The sequence below is a fragment of the Porites lutea genome, chromosome 13 (assembly GCF_958299795.1).
Source record: "Porites lutea chromosome 13, jaPorLute2.1, whole genome shotgun sequence".
Lineage (NCBI taxonomy): Eukaryota > Metazoa > Cnidaria > Anthozoa > Scleractinia > Poritidae > Porites > Porites lutea.
The window spans coordinates 12,239,018-12,256,260 of NC_133213.1; the positions used below are offsets into that span (position 1 = coordinate 12,239,018).

General features: G+C 38.4%; 2 protein-coding genes and 1 long non-coding RNA gene across 5 annotated transcripts; 2 read left to right on the forward strand and 1 right to left on the reverse strand.

The window, feature by feature from the left end:
- Positions 1-1,387: 1,387 nt before the first annotated feature.
- Positions 1,388-4,472, forward strand: LOC140923265 (uncharacterized). Of its 3 annotated transcripts, none has more exons than XR_012164145.1 (3): positions 1,388-1,785; positions 3,244-3,340; positions 4,072-4,472. It is a non-coding gene; the product is annotated as an uncharacterized lncRNA (long non-coding RNA). The 3 variants fall into 3 exon arrangements; XR_012164144.1 differs by having other exon boundaries at positions 1,389-1,781; XR_012164143.1 differs by having other exon boundaries at positions 1,772-1,781; positions 3,258-3,340.
- Positions 4,473-10,066: 5,594 nt separating this feature from the next.
- Positions 10,067-12,221, forward strand: LOC140922700 (uncharacterized). The gene has a single exon (XM_073372705.1). The coding sequence runs from the start codon at positions 10,291-10,293 to the stop codon at positions 11,047-11,049; it is 759 nt and encodes a 252-aa protein (XP_073228806.1). The 5' UTR covers positions 10,067-10,290; the 3' UTR covers positions 11,050-12,221.
- On the reverse strand, positions 11,683-17,176 carry LOC140922702 (uncharacterized). The gene is made up of 3 exons (XM_073372706.1): positions 17,092-17,176; positions 14,933-14,990; positions 11,683-12,841 (listed from the first exon to the last, which is right to left on the reverse strand). Exons 1-3 carry the CDS (start codon positions 17,173-17,175, stop codon positions 12,273-12,275), a joined length of 711 nt encoding a protein of 236 aa, XP_073228807.1. The 5' UTR covers position 17,176; the 3' UTR covers positions 11,683-12,272.
- Between the last annotated feature and the right edge of the window lie 67 nt (positions 17,177-17,243).

Here is a 17,243-nt window from a genome sequence, read left to right on the forward strand (position 1 = left end):
TAAAGGCTATGTTCTTTGGTATTAAACTTCCTTGTGTTAATCCGATATCCCTGCGTGCTGATAGTTTATAATTATCCTGAAAACATTCGAACTCGTAAGATTGAGTTTTAGCCAATTCCATGCTCAACGTAATTGACTCCTTACCCATGCCTTACATATCTTTAATCAGTACATGAGACTGCTATGCTGTTTTTGAAGCCTGATGTGACTAAGAAAAACTGAGAATAGACCATTTTACAGTTGTGGACTTAGTACCCTAGCCTTTGAGTGAATGTGAGGCTGACGGTGACCTTGTTTTGATACAAACCTCCTTTGCTTCGTTATGGAAATTGTCCTTGAAAAATACTAGTTAGCATAAGAATAACTTGATTTACATAATAAAACAAGAAGGTTTGTATCAAAACAAGGTCAACTCCAGCCTCGCCTCCATCCATAACTGTAAAATGGCCTATTGTTTTTTCACTGTTTGTTTTGTTAGACTTCTTATTCACCGCCAGTAACCTCATATTTGACTTAGGTCTAAACGTTTAGACCCAAGTCAAATTTACAAGGATTTGTATGAAGTCATCACAGCATAACTGGGCTAATATCTCAGAGACAATTTGTTCCGAAATGCTAGTTTTTGACAAGTAGGCCTCTTGGATGTTGCTCTTTTCAGAATATCCTGACAAATCCCATAATTTCACAAATTAACACCTTACTCTTACCATATTTCACTTCTTACTATTCCTCCGCAATAATCAGTTCCACAAACACGACGCCGAAGTGTACGCTCCGTAGCGTCTTGTCATTATTCTGGTCTCAAGATCATTTTTAGCTTGTGAATAGGCCCTAGGGGAAAGGGTGAAAACGTCAATTTAAGGCCAGATAAGACAGATAACATCAAAACTTATGATCAATAAAATTAAGAATTTGTTCATGCTTAGCGTGCCCTGTGAATCGGTCTTTCGGCCAAAATTTGCTGCAGCTGGTCTTCCGACAAATTTGCGAAACGCGCAACTTGCGAGTTTTTTTCGGCTTTATTTTTGCTGCTTGTTGGATCAGGACCTAAAAGGTCAATGTCGATAGAAAAATTGGGCAGTTCAGCAGTTCTTCGCTGGTTTCTTCCATATTTTAAAGAGAAGGAAAACTGCACTGCAGTTTAACAGAACGGCAACTCTGCAGCCAAGTAAAAAAAAAAAAAATGCTCATGTCATCTTATTTACGCACGGGCGTGCGTAAATAAAGATTTTGTTCACAGCTGCTCAATAGGATTAATATAGGGCAAGCACGCGCGCTATGCTATAATAAGCAATGAAATGGGGCTAGTACGATTTTCTGGGAAAAGACGCCTGAACGGAATACTTCGACAAAGAGCGCTTTTGTTTTCTTAAATTGTTCCAGCGTTTCATTTTCGTTCTTGGTCGTGAGCTCCCACAGCTTTATTCTTCCTGTTCATGGAATTGTGGCCATTGATCCAGACGTTACAGAATAATCAAATCATGTATCAGCAGTTTCACTGCTTCACTTCCGGGAATAATTTCACGTCAAGACCACATGTGGAAAGTGAAAGAGAGCTGTCAACAGCCACCAGGCTCCTAGAATACAATCACTGACTTTTTCCTTCTGCTGAAAACATAGTTGTACTTTAACCTCTGCAACATTGTCAGAAAAAGATCTATTTTTGGAATCAACCTGGAAAGCGTATAAATACTCGTTCTCTGTAAGAAGGATCGTTGTACAGTCTTCTCTCCGAGTTGGAGGTCCAAACTCACAGGCTACTGGCGGTACTGAGGTGACTTGTAAGTATAAACATGTCAAACATTGAAGGGCTTGTTCTGTTCACATGGATTTATAGTATTATCCCCGCTGTAGTGGCCTCCGAAAACATTAAGTTGAGCCCTGAGTGGCTCTGGTGAAATGTTGGAAAACTTTCTTTAAAATTTCTGTTGAGGGACAGTGTTGTTTCCACCATGTAAAGTCTGTAAAAGAGGTCTTTAGCTTCGGCAAGTGCAAAATCAATTCATACTATGAGTGGCGGCTTATCTCGACTGCAGGCAAACGCAAACCCATGAAACTTGTTTCCCACTCATTCTCTGTTAGCAGAGCAAGCGAATCCGCACAAGAGATTATTTTTGGATACAAAAAAAATGGAGAGAAATATTTGGCCCTATAATTTATTAATTAGCCTTTATTTTCTGAGAAAAAATCTTTGTCGCTTTTATGGTAAAAATAATACGATGAAAATTAAAGTCTTCAGTGCTTCCCGGAAACTATTAAAAGGAAATGCATTTTTCGTTCAATTTCCGTCAGAACTTCAATTTATTTTTGCGCAGCTGCACTTTCCCAAACTTGTAGAAATGATTAACTTGTATCTCTTTGTTTTCGTTTATTTTAAGATACGCGTTTCCAAATTTGTACTGAATCAAAGAGCAGTTGGTACACAGTTTTTACGACTGATATTGTCTGTAGGGTTTTGGAAGTTTCCAATGCTTTCAGTTCAAGCTAGTCTTGTTTCTTTCTTCCTTTTTGATGATTGAAAATAACAACGAAACTAAACGATTTCTTCCCTAAAAGCAGGCGTAACGACCGAGAGACCTCGACCATGTCGACTTTCGGTTTGAAGAGTTTTCAGTCAAAATTGAAAAAAAAAATTATTGAAAAGGGCTTTCACGGTTTTTTTCCGGAAGGGATGTTCCTGTAGTACTTATACGGGCTGCTGCATCAGTGCTGTACTACTTGAAAAGTTAAGTAAAACATGCACAATGGCTTTTATTGGCTTTCACGGTCATTTTGAAGAGTCGATGAATGACTACTTTCAAGGAGGTGATGAGGGGCGGAGGGTGGAGGGCATTAATCGGAATTTGATAGAAAGATGAGAGGTTTAACCGGTCACTTTCGGGGAATTTTATTTGCGGATTCCTAAGGGGGAAATGATATGAGTTCTTTTCACTCTTCTGCCATGTGCCTTGCAGATGAGACATCTTTTTTATATCATTTGAGGCTTCACAGTACCGGACGAATTTTCGACGAGTCGAAAATTCGTGCGTTAAGGTGTCCCGTTCACACGGAAGTTCCGTTTTAACAGAGCAAAAATATTGATCGGTCCCTTGTGAACAAAGTGTCTGGTCTAAATTTTTCAACCGGTCGAAAATTCGTCCGGTGCCTTGTGAACGTAGCAGTAATTTATTAAAATTTCACGGGTACACCCAGGAACCGATTACTTGGTACACCCTAATATTCAGTCTGCATGGCCTATTTTAGATTATCGATTGCAGGAGAAAAATGAAGAAATTCACTGGTATTGTGATTATCATGGCATTGGTTCTGATGCAAAACGTCGACCAAACTGAAGGATTTGGTGAGTTTAGTGACAGAATTATGATTAATAAATATATCTCACATGCATTCGCGAAAAATGAAGATCCAAAGGATCAACATCCGTGCATCAAACACCAAGTCCTATCTTATGTAATGAAAAATTTACACACACTTCCCGTTTCTACCAACTCCGCCGGGGTAAACCTAATAACTGTTCACCGATCGCTGGCATTGAAAGGTTCGACTGACAACCTAAATAATTAATTTAGTTTTGTGAACTTCACTTGCGCTCTTCGCCAACAATAGCCCCCGTTTCAGTTTTCCAAATGTAGGTTATGTCCGCGAGAACTGTTTCTTTATATGTACGCATAATTTATGAAGAGACAAAGGGGCAAACTCCCCAGAACCCTTCATTGTGAAAATGAAAAATACAAGCTAAAAAGGTCTATTGCACCCAGGAATTATTATTTGCATATACAATTTTCTTCCTAAGTATAGCTGATTATCCATTTAAAAAGATTATTGAAACAGATCTATTTTGGACTATATTTGACTGAAAACCTTTGAAATGAAAACGTGTAAAGCTGGGGAATGGCTTGTCAATCTTCAGTAGATGGGCATGGATGGGTAGATACACAACTGGCACAAGTCCCTCCATTATTCAGGCAAGGCTTATTCACTGATGTCTGGTAGGCCGGGTGGCGTCGACGCGTCGTACTAGGTACATAAGGCCATGAAAGATGGAGTAAAGTATTTCATATTTCATTACAGCTCCAGGCGGCTGCAATGTTCCCATACATCGTGGTTCTGGAGGGATTGCCAATGGAAACAACCGTCCCAGGGGTCATAGTTTTGAAGTCAACGTTGGACAGCAGAAGCGAGACGGTAGCCATTGGAATGTGAAGTACAAAAACAACCGAGACGAACACAATATTAACGTCAACGCAGGGCAACAGAAACCTAATGGCGATCATTGGAATGTTGATTATACTCATGATATGAAAGAAAATAAGTAACCGTAGAGATTCAAGGCAACCATGCAGTTGGGCAAGTTGATAAGACGTAAATCTGGTAAATTAAAACTCAAAGTACGGTAAACCATAAACTTAAGTTGATAAATCATGATCTGTTGTAACTCGCAAAATAAATGGCTAAATAAACTTTTATCGTTGGTAAAATGTTTTTGACTGGTTTGTTACTTTGTTGTGCATTTCTTTCTTTTTTTCATAGTTATTAAAGTAGATGGTTATGAAACCCGTTAGACTCCTTTGTTATATGTTTTTGTTAGGTGTTACCGAGGCGGTCTTTTGGACCTGACCGTGCCCAACGTTCAGTAGTATTCCTATCATTTGAGGTTGCTGACCAATAGAAACATCGCATTATTTATTCAGTCACAATTTGTGAACAAAAAACAAAGGATTGTGTAAGGTCAGAGAACTTCCAACATAAACTACAGCACTATTGTTTTCAACTTTGATGTTTGTCGGCTTTCATAACCAGTCTTCTCCACTAACCATGCCTTTTTGAATCTTTCCTGATATATTTAAGTGAAACTTGGAAGTTAAATATCCATAATGGGAAAGTCGTAGGAGTTATCTTCAAAGACTTTCGTAAGGCTTTCGATCCAGTAACGAAAAGAAAAACGAAGTTTTGAGATATAAGCTGTAAGCTAGCGGTTATTATAGGGACCTTTTGCAGTTTCTAACTAGCAGCCTTTAGCAAGAGCCATAATAGGACTCTTGCCTCTAGCTATCTTGAAAACCATCAACAATTTGTGGAACTAAATCGGGTAAAATCAAAACTCCAATACGTGTTGTATGGTGTTCCGCAGGGTTTCCTTCTGGGCCCAAGTGCGTTTCCGATTTATTTAAACGATTTTGCTGACAATGTTTCAACTGTAGAACTACATCAGTTTATGCAGATGATACCACTGCTTTTGTGATTGGCGATACGATAGGTTTCTCAATTACTAAATACTCTTCGCTCTAATATCTGTTCGTGGTATGAATTAGATAGACTCAGACTATACACCTTAGGAAATGTGATCTTATCTCTAGAAAGCAATTTATAGGTCCTTTACAACCAGTGTGTTGTGAAACCCTCGTTATAGACTTAAAATCGTTAGGCTTACTCAAAGACAATAAACGGCTCTCCTGGGACATCATCTTGATAAACTATCCAAAACGTTTCTCAGCTCAGCTAGCTATGCTGAGGAAGATAAGATTCCTTCTGACAAAGTAGCTAGAAAACATCTACTACAAAATGATTTTGCCAATTATCACTTATTTTCTACCCTAAAATCATATATCACAATAATGTGGCAGGATATATAAACCCTTGAATATCATTGCCTTTGCTCATGCATGCGTCTTAGGTGTAAGCAAGCTACTGGATCGCGTAAGTTTGATTTCAGGACTGTTACATTTGTTCCCAAAATATAGCAGAGCTAATAGAGAGATCATCATCATCACTTTTATTTATAGACGGTAAAAAACATCAGGCTAAATATACAATATACAATATCCTAAAAAAGTTACAAAATATGGAGTTAACGGTACACTTACAAAGATGAATGTTGAAATACTAAATAAATAAATAAAATTAATTTATAAAATTACAGCCTGTTATCCATGAATGCCGTGTTCGAGCTAGAAGTTAACAGTTTCCGAAAGCCAGTCAAAGATTTTGCCTGTCTTACATCAGTGGGCAAATATAATGTTCCACGGAACCGACCCGCTGTAGCAGAAGCTATTTCTATAGTAATTGGTTCGTGAGATTTAGAATCACGTGAATATGTACCACGTGACCAAGTTTTCCCTTTACTTGTCGTTTACTGTTTATTACGGTTAGCGTTAGATAACATCGAGTGAAGCCAGATTGGACACTTTATGAATTTTACACAACGCATTATTTTCATAATGGAACGAGACTGGAATGTACCTGAAGCTGAAGAAACCAAACCTACAGAGCGCCCGTTATGGAGAGAACACAGTAGAGAGTTAAGCACTGATCTGTAGTGATTAGGGTTAAGCACTGAACTGAAAACGGTAAGGTTTCAAACATTGTAATAGGGTACGGCATAAGAACATATTTATTTTAAAAATTATTGGTGATGGTGTAGTGGATATGGATGTAGGCTATAAAGCAAGTGACCCGGGTTCAAAGCATTACAGTGGATTTTTTCTATTTCATTTTATATTACACAGTAAAGTTGGACTTAAGTTGTTCTTCATGTAATTTTACTGAAAGAAACAATCTGACTTCAGCCGATGTTACCTAATACTAGTTGAGTTTCACACAAGTTTTATCCAAAATAATTAGTTCGCTCAGTTTTCATCTGCTCATTTTCTTTTTTCGGGAAAATTTTCAACTTGAATCAGGCTGACGTTTGCCGGTTGATGTAACCGGGCCTCTAAATCTCTGTAATATCGCACTTTCTACCTGGCTGATTAATACTAGTTCATAAATTAAAACTAAAATCGATCAAGATTCTAAGATTCAAGTCCGTGTCGAAGGCGTGAAACAAGATTTTTAAAAATTATTCCTCAAGCCCGAATGGCAATCGGCTATATGAGTCAATGACCCATGAGGTCGAAGGCCAAATGGGCTATTGACTCATCAGAGGCCATGAGGGCGAGAGGAATAATTGTTTTAGTAAAATCCAACTAGTTGGTAAAAAATATCGAGACAAAACAGCTTTAGCTAGCTTACCATTCAGTCGCCATTGTTTTGGTTTTCAAAGCCTGCGCGTGGGCTATAACATATAGCCTAGTTGTAGCTCAACCAATAACTGAGCAGAATTGATAATAGACCACTAGTTGGATTTTACTAAAATATTATACCGTAAAATTCCGGAAATGGGCCCGGGGCTTATATTTTTCAATGGCCCTTTTTGAGGGGCTTATTTTTGGAAGGGCTTATCTGTGGACGGAAATTTGCGTTTCAAAATCGATTGGCCTGGCCTTATAGTTGGAAGTAAATTTACCGTTTTTGCTTTGTTTTACTTTATATTTGAGGGCAATTTTCCAGGTACAAGCCCCTGGGGGCTTATATTTGGAGGGGCGATTTAACGGAGGGTTTTTTGCGTTACCTGTTTGGTGGGCTTATATTTGGAGGGGCTTATTTTCGGAATTTTACGGTATCTTTCATACAGTGAAACCTCTATTAAGCGGACACCTTCGGGACCTTCCCAAGTGTCCACTTAAAAGAGGGTGTCCGCTTAATAGAGGTTTGTAAAAATTGCCCATTGTTCGTTCAACGGTTACTGTGTACTGTGATAAAGTTCCATGTTGTTGAGGAAGCTAAGGAAGCTGTGCTGTACTTTGTACAAGACTTTTAGGTGAACTTTTGACAGCTAAATGTATTGATTCATCTTCATTAATCGACTACAGTACGTATTTCAAGGGCGTAATCCAATACTACTCAGGGGCACCCAACGAGGATATAGTTCAAAACCACTTAACATAGCATTGTTGAACGTATTTTAGTATTTAAACGGTAGATATAGGCATATTTTTATACCCTAAAAACTTTTCATCTGTTCGGATTTCCTAGCTGAAAGTCTAGTGATCTGAAAATTATAAGGATTAAAACTTACCTTTTCGAAAATTTCAGCCAGGAAAAGGCTCCCGAAAACTCTAGGTGGCCTTTTTTAGGGTAAATATCCGTTTAAAATGGGTAATTATACCATTTTGTAGATGTTCGAAAATCCTAGGAGAGGCGGGCAAGCAAGAAATTTTACAACAAATGTTCCGAAAATTCTAGTTCTCAAATCGTCTTCCGAACAGATATTTTCCCGAAATTGCCGTTGGGTGCCCCTGACTACTATTGTCAATTCAGTCCGGTGTCCGCTTAATAGAGGTTTTTAACAATAGAAATTAGCCTAATACAATTTATTTTAGTGTCCTCGTCCGCTTAATAGAGGTGTCCGCTGAATAGGGGTTCGTTATAAAGGGAAATATAAGACGTTAATTTCGGGACGCGGCTTAGTGTCCGCTTAATTGTGGGTCCGCTTAATAGAGGTGGCACTGTACATAGTAAGCACAAACAGGCAATAAAATACCATCTACTTTTGCAAATGTTCAGCAAAAAAAAAAACATAAAAGGAACTTTCCATTTCATTATTATAGACAGGCTTTTGACGCAAAAGTAGGCTCTGCCAATGCCTGATTGAAAACTAATATGCTTTGGCCCATCATCCCAAGCTTCATGATTCTGACCTGATTTGAAAAAGGAAATTTATTTGTTCACTAACCGTTTAACGTTGACGTCACCTCACTGCACCTTTTTATTAGAACAAACAAAGACTAGACAGGTTCAACCCATGGGTTCAACCCTTTTGGCGTCCGAAATTTTTGTAAACAGCCCACCATGATGACGTGATCTATGTTTTACATTTTATAAACGCCTGAGATAACAGACACCTTTTCCGCCAAGGTTTTGCGCGCTGAGAACCGGAATCGTTGGGTATAAAAAGAGAAAAGCCGGGAAAGGCGTGTGCTCACGTAGAATATATAAAGCCTTGTTTTAAGCATAAACGCAGCAACATACACCTTGAATATCATTGTTTGTGCTCATGCATGCGTCTTAGATGTAAACAAGCTAGACGTTAGTGTGGTTTTATGGGTTCAGGACTGTTACGTTTCTTCCCAAAATATAGCAGAGCTAATATCGCAGCTTTCCATCAAGCTGATAATACTAGTAAATGAATTTAAAAAAATCGATTAAAATCCAAAAGAGTCAAGTTAATTAGTCTATGCTACGTCTAATTAGTCTAGTCTATACTATGTGCATCTACACTGCCCGTGTCGAAGGCGTTATAAAAGATTTAATACGCAGTAGCGCAAACAGACAATAAAATAAAAATTATTTTTGCAAATAGTCAGCGAAAAACCGAGATAGTTATCTTTGGTGTTTTTACAGTCGTTGAGGAAATATATCATTATCACAATTACCGCGTGCAGAGCCCGACCTGGCGAGCGTGATATACATGTATACATGAACAACCCATAATTGACGCCTCTGGCCCAGTTTGCCACCAAGTAAAGACTCTGGTTTTCCGATTGCGATTGCAGTTTTCGAGCTCATTTTTTCTCGAGACTTCTACCATGATTAACAGGAGGCAGGATGAAAGACTCTAGTGTTAGGCACGGATACGAGCTTGTAAAGGTCGGCATGCGTAACATACTAGAGTGATGCATTCCGCGTCGCTTTAAGTCGATTAAGCGCACGGCCTAAATAGCGTTTAGCACTTTTTTGTTTATCTAACAAGAGACTGAACTATAAAAATCAATCCAAAAGCAGAGATTAAATTTGGATAAAGACGCTTACCGGATTACAACTTAACGGATGTTATATAATGGCGTTACAGCCCGTTGAATTCGGGGGTTCATTTATTTTATGGTTAAATATTTCAGTCTTATCAGTCATATTGATGTTGTGAGAACGATGACTCTTGCGAATAAAATTAGTACCGACAAAGGTATGTACCGTGTCCGTACTATGCAATATCATGCTCTTCAAAAGAAATCGAACAATTAAGAATTAATGATTAAAAAAAAATTATCATTATTAGATAAGACTGTTCAAAATGGTTCAAATATGTTATAAAGATGCTTAATTCATTTTTTGATCAGTTTTGATATTTATTTTGAAATCATTTAGTCTTAAGAGGTAATTATTAGCGCTCAACGTTCCACAGAATATCATTATGATGTTATGACATCCTTTTGTGGTAAACTGTTGTATCAGGTGTCGCCTTAGGACAATATCGGTCATTTAAGAGCAACATATATGGGAGTTACAGAGTTTCCCTGGTCACAAATTTACATCAGAAAGCGGAAGTCAAACGCAGAAAGTGTCACGAACAACTTTGTAGAGCGGAACAAAGGTATAAAAGAGCAACGATATCAGTTGTTTGTTCAATGACAAGATATGAGAATAGAATAGACTTTTCACTGTCAAGACACACATACGAGAGGTCTTTCAAAGATGGCTTGTGTTAGAAAGAAACAAATGATAATCGAGACCAAAGAGCAAGAGAATAAACCAAGTGGAGCTGAAGTTATAGCAACGCTTGCGGACGCACAACTTAACAATCCAGGTGAAGGCAAAGTTCTTTATATCCAAGGAGTTAAAAACAATTGGAATTGGAGATCGATGTGTTATGCCAGCCAGAACTTTCGAGCTTACTACACAATGCAACTTTTTGACGCTCGAGTTAACCTTACCAAAAGAGCTCTCGCAAAAGTAATGGAAGAAGGTTTTGTTCCAAGAAACTACTTTAAGAGTATCAAGACGGTGGCGAGCTTCGGATGTGGCCCAGGTTGTGATCTTTACGGCTTCAAAGCATTTTTGGCGGAAGCTTTTCCTTTTAGCTCGCGTGGGAAGCTATCGCCTCGAATGACCGGATATGATGTTGAGCTGGGATGGATGAATTATTTACTCAGTTTAGGCTTCGATTTTGAACACCTTGAGGTAAACGAAGCTTTTCTGAACGAATTTAGTGAAGCGGATGTTATCCTGATGTCGTTCTGCACAAAGGAAATTCTACGCGAATTCAATTCACGCGGAAGTTCAAAGTTCTGGAAACTGCTCTCAGAGAAAGCGAAACTTCTTTTGATAATCGATAACGCGAAAAGCTCGACTGATGATTTTCCTTCTGAAAAAGAGGAATTTGAGCGTTTCTATTTAAATGACATTCTGGGAAACAAAGCTGTTGTTTACTCTAAATTCACAGCTGCTGAGTAGACGTACGTTAGATGGGAAACTACAGTTGTGTAAATAGTATATTTTCATGATAATGATCTATATTATTATAGACCGCGAGCAGTCTCCTATTTTCTTTTGAGACATGATAGAATGCGAGCACGAAAAACGAGGGCACGCGCGAGGGGCGAGCGGCGAAGCCCCGAGAAACAAGGGCGGAGCCCGAGCAAAGCCCCAATCTCTCCTCCATTTTTGCTATTAATTTGCATAATTTTACTTTTTTGCTCGCCGTGTGTGGCTCTGAGCAAAGAAGGACGACCGCTCGCGGTCTAGTATTATTATTTTTATTACATATCATGAAAACATTCTCAAGGGATTACAGTGTCACGGGAGTGCAGTCACAAGACCCGAAAGCCCATGAAAACCGAAACCCAATACCAAGAACAGACAAGATGTCAACGTAGAACAAATAAATGAACAAACAAATGGATAAATATATAAAACAATACACGTAGAAAGGACAAGAAAATATTGTGCCAGCGCTTTCTCAAGGAACCTTTTCTAAAAACATTACAAATGCATTTCCGCTTCAAATGTGTCATTCCCATCTACTCTACAAAGGGTTTTAGGGATGACAGATTTTGCAGAGTGGCTTTTTACGTTATTAAGATAAGGGAAAGTCAATGCGTGTCCATCCTCACCCCATCTCTCCTGGCATGTGCTAAGTCATGCGTTCTTCGTCACCAATATCCTGCTCGGGAGTGGGGAATTTGTCATTTTTTCCACCGCTTCAAGCAAGTTTTGAAGGAGAAATCTGAGAGTTACTCCTGAAATTTTTTGCAAAGCTTTCCAAAACGGCCTCCATGTTTTTTTCTCCGCAAGGGGTGGCCCAATTGTGAGTTTCATGCCTTATTCTCGGGGATTAGGGCAATTGTTTAAAATCTAAGCTTTCCGAACACGAAATGACAAATGCCTCACAAAAGCACAAATCCAACCGTAAATGAGGAGGTCAAAGACAAAGAAACGTTTTTTTATATTTTAAACCAAGCAATTGGCTACTAGTATGTTGACTAGCTCTAGTACGAGTGTTACTTAAAATTAGTGTTTCTAGTGGTACATGTACGAGCCTGTTTTTTCTAATAGCCTCATAATTTGTGGGCCAAAGCGGAAGCGACACTCCAACTTATGAATAATATAAGAAGTATTTTAAAGTGTTTCAGTCACAATTTGTTTCACGAGTTTCAAAAGTAACGTCAGTACCCCAGCTAATTCATGTCATATTTGCGTCTAATTATCTTATATTTTATCCCAGGGCAATCTTGAACTCTTCCCCCCTCAAATAACACAACTCCATGTTCCTGCAACACGGCTCGTTCACCAGGAATATACGCGGTGATAACCTTGCCATTACTGAGCTTCAACAGCGCACACTTTCTGTTTCCTGAATTGGGTTTCTTTGGTTTACGTGTAAATACCTTAAGACAAACTCCTTTTCTCTGTGGACCCAGAAGAATTTTCTTTTCTTTTGGTACAAATTTCTCAGCAATGTCATTCTTAGTTTTCGCTTTACCTCGTCGGTATTGATTAAGGGTGGGAAGGTATCTTGCACCAAAAGATCCTTGCAGTTCTTGATTAGGACAAGTCTTATTTCTTAGAGCCGTAAAAATAAGAGACTGTGCTGTCGATCCTGGTTGTTGATGGAACAACATGGCCGCAAAAGGAAAGCGTCTCTGATTGTACACTGATCGGGTGTGTTGCAATGAATTCCATACAAATGAGATGCTCACATTATTGGACACATATCGAAGATTTCTCACAACTGGCTGAAGACCACCTGTAAGACAATGATTCACAAAATGCGACAATTCATTTCATATTTTGCATTGCGTTTTATGAAAGGGGTACAAGTACAGTTAACCTCCTTTATGTCAAGTGTTTACATTACAGAGGACCGTATTAAAGAGAAGGGGATTGTGCAAGTATGTTTGGGACCAAAAGAACTTTTCATTTGTAACCGGTGTCTGTATCATGGAGGTGCAGTGGTAGACTGGTGTCTGAATTATGGAGGTGCCAGTATGTACAGTTTATATTTGACTGTACAGTCAAACCTTCATTTTCAGCGATCTCTTGTAAACAGAACCTCTCATAAACAACCAGCTATAATCAATAACTGTACTGTCTTTAGGTTCCATTCTGTCTAAACTCCTGCAAAGGACCACTTGGTCTTTGGTCTTATGATAGCCTATACTTACTCACTCACTCACTCACTCACCCACCCACCCACCTCACTCACTCAACCACTTCACCCCCACTGGGACATGATATCTCTAAGTTTGCTGTTAACAGGGCATGTCACTGCTCATAATAATGTAATTGTAAGCAATAAGAAAATGTGTTAGACCTGTAGCCAGAAGAGACCCATGAGACCAGGTCATCTCCTGTCAGCACCCTCCTCCCCTCCCTTAAGTGACCGGTAAATTTTGTTTACAAAATCAACCCCTTGTAACAGTTATAGTTGATATGTTTTTTAAAAGCTCTCTTGAGGAGATAACAGGCTTCATCATGAATCGAGTTCCACATCTTAGCTCCGAACCTAACAAAGGAACTTTGGTTTTGATTCAGTCTTGATGTGTGTAAAAACACATTGTACACACACATTGTACATTGCTGTTGCCATTGCCTTTCAAGTTTCATTATGATACTTTTTTAAAAACACATTCATGCAAATAAATAATATTATTATTCATTCAAAATGTTTCCTCAATTCTGATTGGCTAAAAACACACGCATAATTCACCATAACCAGTCACTGATGACCAAATTTGGAAAAATTCTGTGTTTAACGAGGAAATGACGTCAAATTGCAGCCCGCTACAGGTAAAGGCACCGTTAACTGAGAAGACCTGGGGACGAGGTTGAGTTGTTTTGGTTGTGAACAAAAAAATAGTGGACATTTCACTTGTTTCATGAGTAAGAATTACAGCTGGAACTAGGCAAAATAATAGCTAAAAACATGGCAAAAACAGCAAGAAGACAACTCAGAGGGCAACATCTGCTATTTGGAGAATACATGCATTTGCGGAGCTGGACAAACCAAAACGCGCACTATCGAAGATGAACTTAACATCGACGCAGGTAAGCATGTTTAAGCTATGTTTTTAAACTAGGAATTATTTTGAATGAATAATAAAGCAATTAATGAAATCAACTTTCGTAGGATATGAAGAATTAAGCAGACTTTGGAGGGTGTTATCCACCTTGGCCTTTGGCCTCGGTGGATAACAGCCTCCTCGATCTGCTTAATTCTTCATATCCTATTCAGCCTCATTCATTAATTGCTAATTATAAATTTAACTTGATGTTGTATGACTACCTATACAAAAAGGACACCTTTCCTTGTTAGTAGAAAATCATGCATGTTTTCTGTGGTCAATGTTTCTACAGTAAACTCTCTGATAAATGACATCCCAAACTGTTGTTAAAGTTAATTAAAGTTCTATTAATTTATTTATTTTTAACTAACCATTCTAGTTTATAACTGACTGCTGTACCCCTGTGTCTCTGCCCGCCTTGACTAATACTTGCTATTTGCAGGCAGAAACAGACTTCTTGTATGTCAATTGTTAATAAAGTGTTTGAGTGTGAGTGTGTGAAAAGCCAATAAATTTCATCTTTCAGGCTGGACAATGCCTCAAAAGAGATATCTGACTGAGCCTACCAAACAGCTGATTTTAAAAAACAGTTAGTCAACAGTTTTGATGCCAACAATACTAAAAAGAGGCTGAAACTATTATCTTAAAGGTGTTTTTGTTTAGCTTCAGGGTTTAGCTAAACTTTAGCTAAACAGGGCTCTAGCAACTAAATCTAGTTGATACAATCATGGAGGTACACAATAATTAAAAAATACACAGTTTGCCAAAAATACCTGTTAAACATGTATAACTCCTTGCTGTGAACATCACAAATTTGCTTTTGTGTATTTTCTAATAAACAATAAGCAAAAAATTAATGTGTTTTGATAAGCAGTATTACAGTGCTGGTGTATCAATAATCATTTGAACTGGTAATACTCATCTGCAATACTGACAAAAATAAGCTACCATTCATGTATGTTTGTTGAGAGGGGAAGGGACTTGGGTTAAAAGCGGTGGTGCATTACACAAAGCATCACTTTCAGTTGGATATTAAGAGTTGTGCAAAAGCTTTATGGTCATCTCACCAATGACCTCTTTACTAACGTCTTAACATGGTTCAAAATGGGAGCCACCTGCGGGTGGCAGCCAGCACTTTGGCCACACTTGCTAGTGACTTTTCACACAAGAAACAGAAATGTCATGCTTTGATTGACCAACTGAAATGAAAGTCACTGTAATGTTGTGATAAACATTTCATATCAGACAATAAAGCAGCCAAAAATCTAAAAACTCTTTGGAAACATTTTACAATGAGGGTAGAGGAGAAAAAGGTTTGGAAATTTAACACAAGCTGCAAAAGTTGAAAAAGAGAATTCTTGTTCACCATGAACAACTAAATTTACACAGTTATTCATTCAAGGGTGAAACATGCAAGTTTGTCTAGACAAACAAAGTGTTGCATTAATTCCCGCCCTTATGTTTCTGCACAGGTACAAGTAATAAAGATTTATTTTGCACAAAAACTTGTTTAGTGCCGTTTGTGAAGCCTTTTCACTAGTTCAAATTAAATTCAGTTTTGTATGCATATTGCTTGACAGATTATTTATTTTTGTTTTTGCTCTGCCCTGGTTTGTGAGTAAAGAAGTGTGAAGGTTTGTCAAGACAAAGTCACATATTTTATGCTTGAACAAACACCAAAAAAGAGAGCTTTCTTTTTCTGTTGTTGACTATTGATGGATTGTGCTCATTCATTATTGACAGCCAGGAAAAAATAAGCCTTGATAAAAAGAGGCTACAGATTCAGGCTAAGAGCTGTGATTTTATTTTGAACCCTGGTCTTAAGTTGTTTAGCTTATGTGTTGGGTTAGTTCCCTAACTGCTTTTGCCTGATCAGTGTATGAAACAAACAGGTGTTACATGTGTATTGCATTTTTTTGCTTGATGGCTGAGAGAATGACATATGTATATGGGCAGCGCTCGTTTCGCTTCTTAAACAGAACAACATAAGATGTTAGTGAACAAGTCATTAGCAAAATGACTCCTAGGTGAAACAACTGGTCAATGTGCAAAAGCTCTGAATAACGAAACCATGGTGCTCATCATACAGGCTTGCAGGGCTGTCATTAAGTATAAGAGTGGAGGGCTGGGGATTTCCTCTGGCTTCCATGAATGTGACCCCCAGCTACTTCATCCATAGGAAAATAGAAGAAGAATATAACCAAAAGAAATCCCTCGCTGCTTTTATAATTCCCTGCCTTCTTGTAGTATTTACCTGGCAACTTGAAATCTTAGTCACAGGGTTTGTGAAGCAAGAAATGAAAGCACAAGGTAAAGCTTACTTAGATCTTCAGTAAACACCTGTCCTTCAGTTCCCTCTCACCAACCATCATTTTCAGCCTAAATGAATTATTACTGTATAATCTCCCATAGGGGATGTAAAGATACAGGAATATGATTAAGACATCAGTGGTATCAGTCTTATCCAGGGGTTTTTGGTAATACTAGTATTCGGCATTAGAATGTAATCTGAGGTATTACTATGATCAACAAGTTTGCAGTTAAGGCATACTGGTATTTCTGGGCAAAGAAATTGGGTATCTTAGCTTGGTATTCCACCACACCACACATATACTCTCCCACAAAGGATAAAAGCTTTAATACGTTCTGCTTTTAGATTTTGCTTGACAAAAATTAACAAAAGGGTTTTTCACTTATATCTTTGATTAATATTGGCAAAGGAAGGCAGTCTCTGCTCGGAGGACTGTTTGTTACTTCAGCTCAAGCTTATTTGTGGGCAATCAGATTATCATTAATTTTAAACTTACTTTATACACGACCGCCTAGCCCATCACTTGATAATAACACATGCATCAACATAAACATCTTAGTATAATTTCAATTATTATCACATCTCCTAAAAGAAATTCAGGAAAAAAAAGAAACTTCTTACATCTAGAACAGAGGAAGGTTGAATCCCGCGACTCCAAATACCAAGAAGACCTCGACTCCCTACGACCGCCAGACCGGCCGCCATCTTTCATGAATGGGGACTGGGCCGGAGCGAGGCGTCTGTCCCATGTTATGTCCCATGATGTTGTGCGC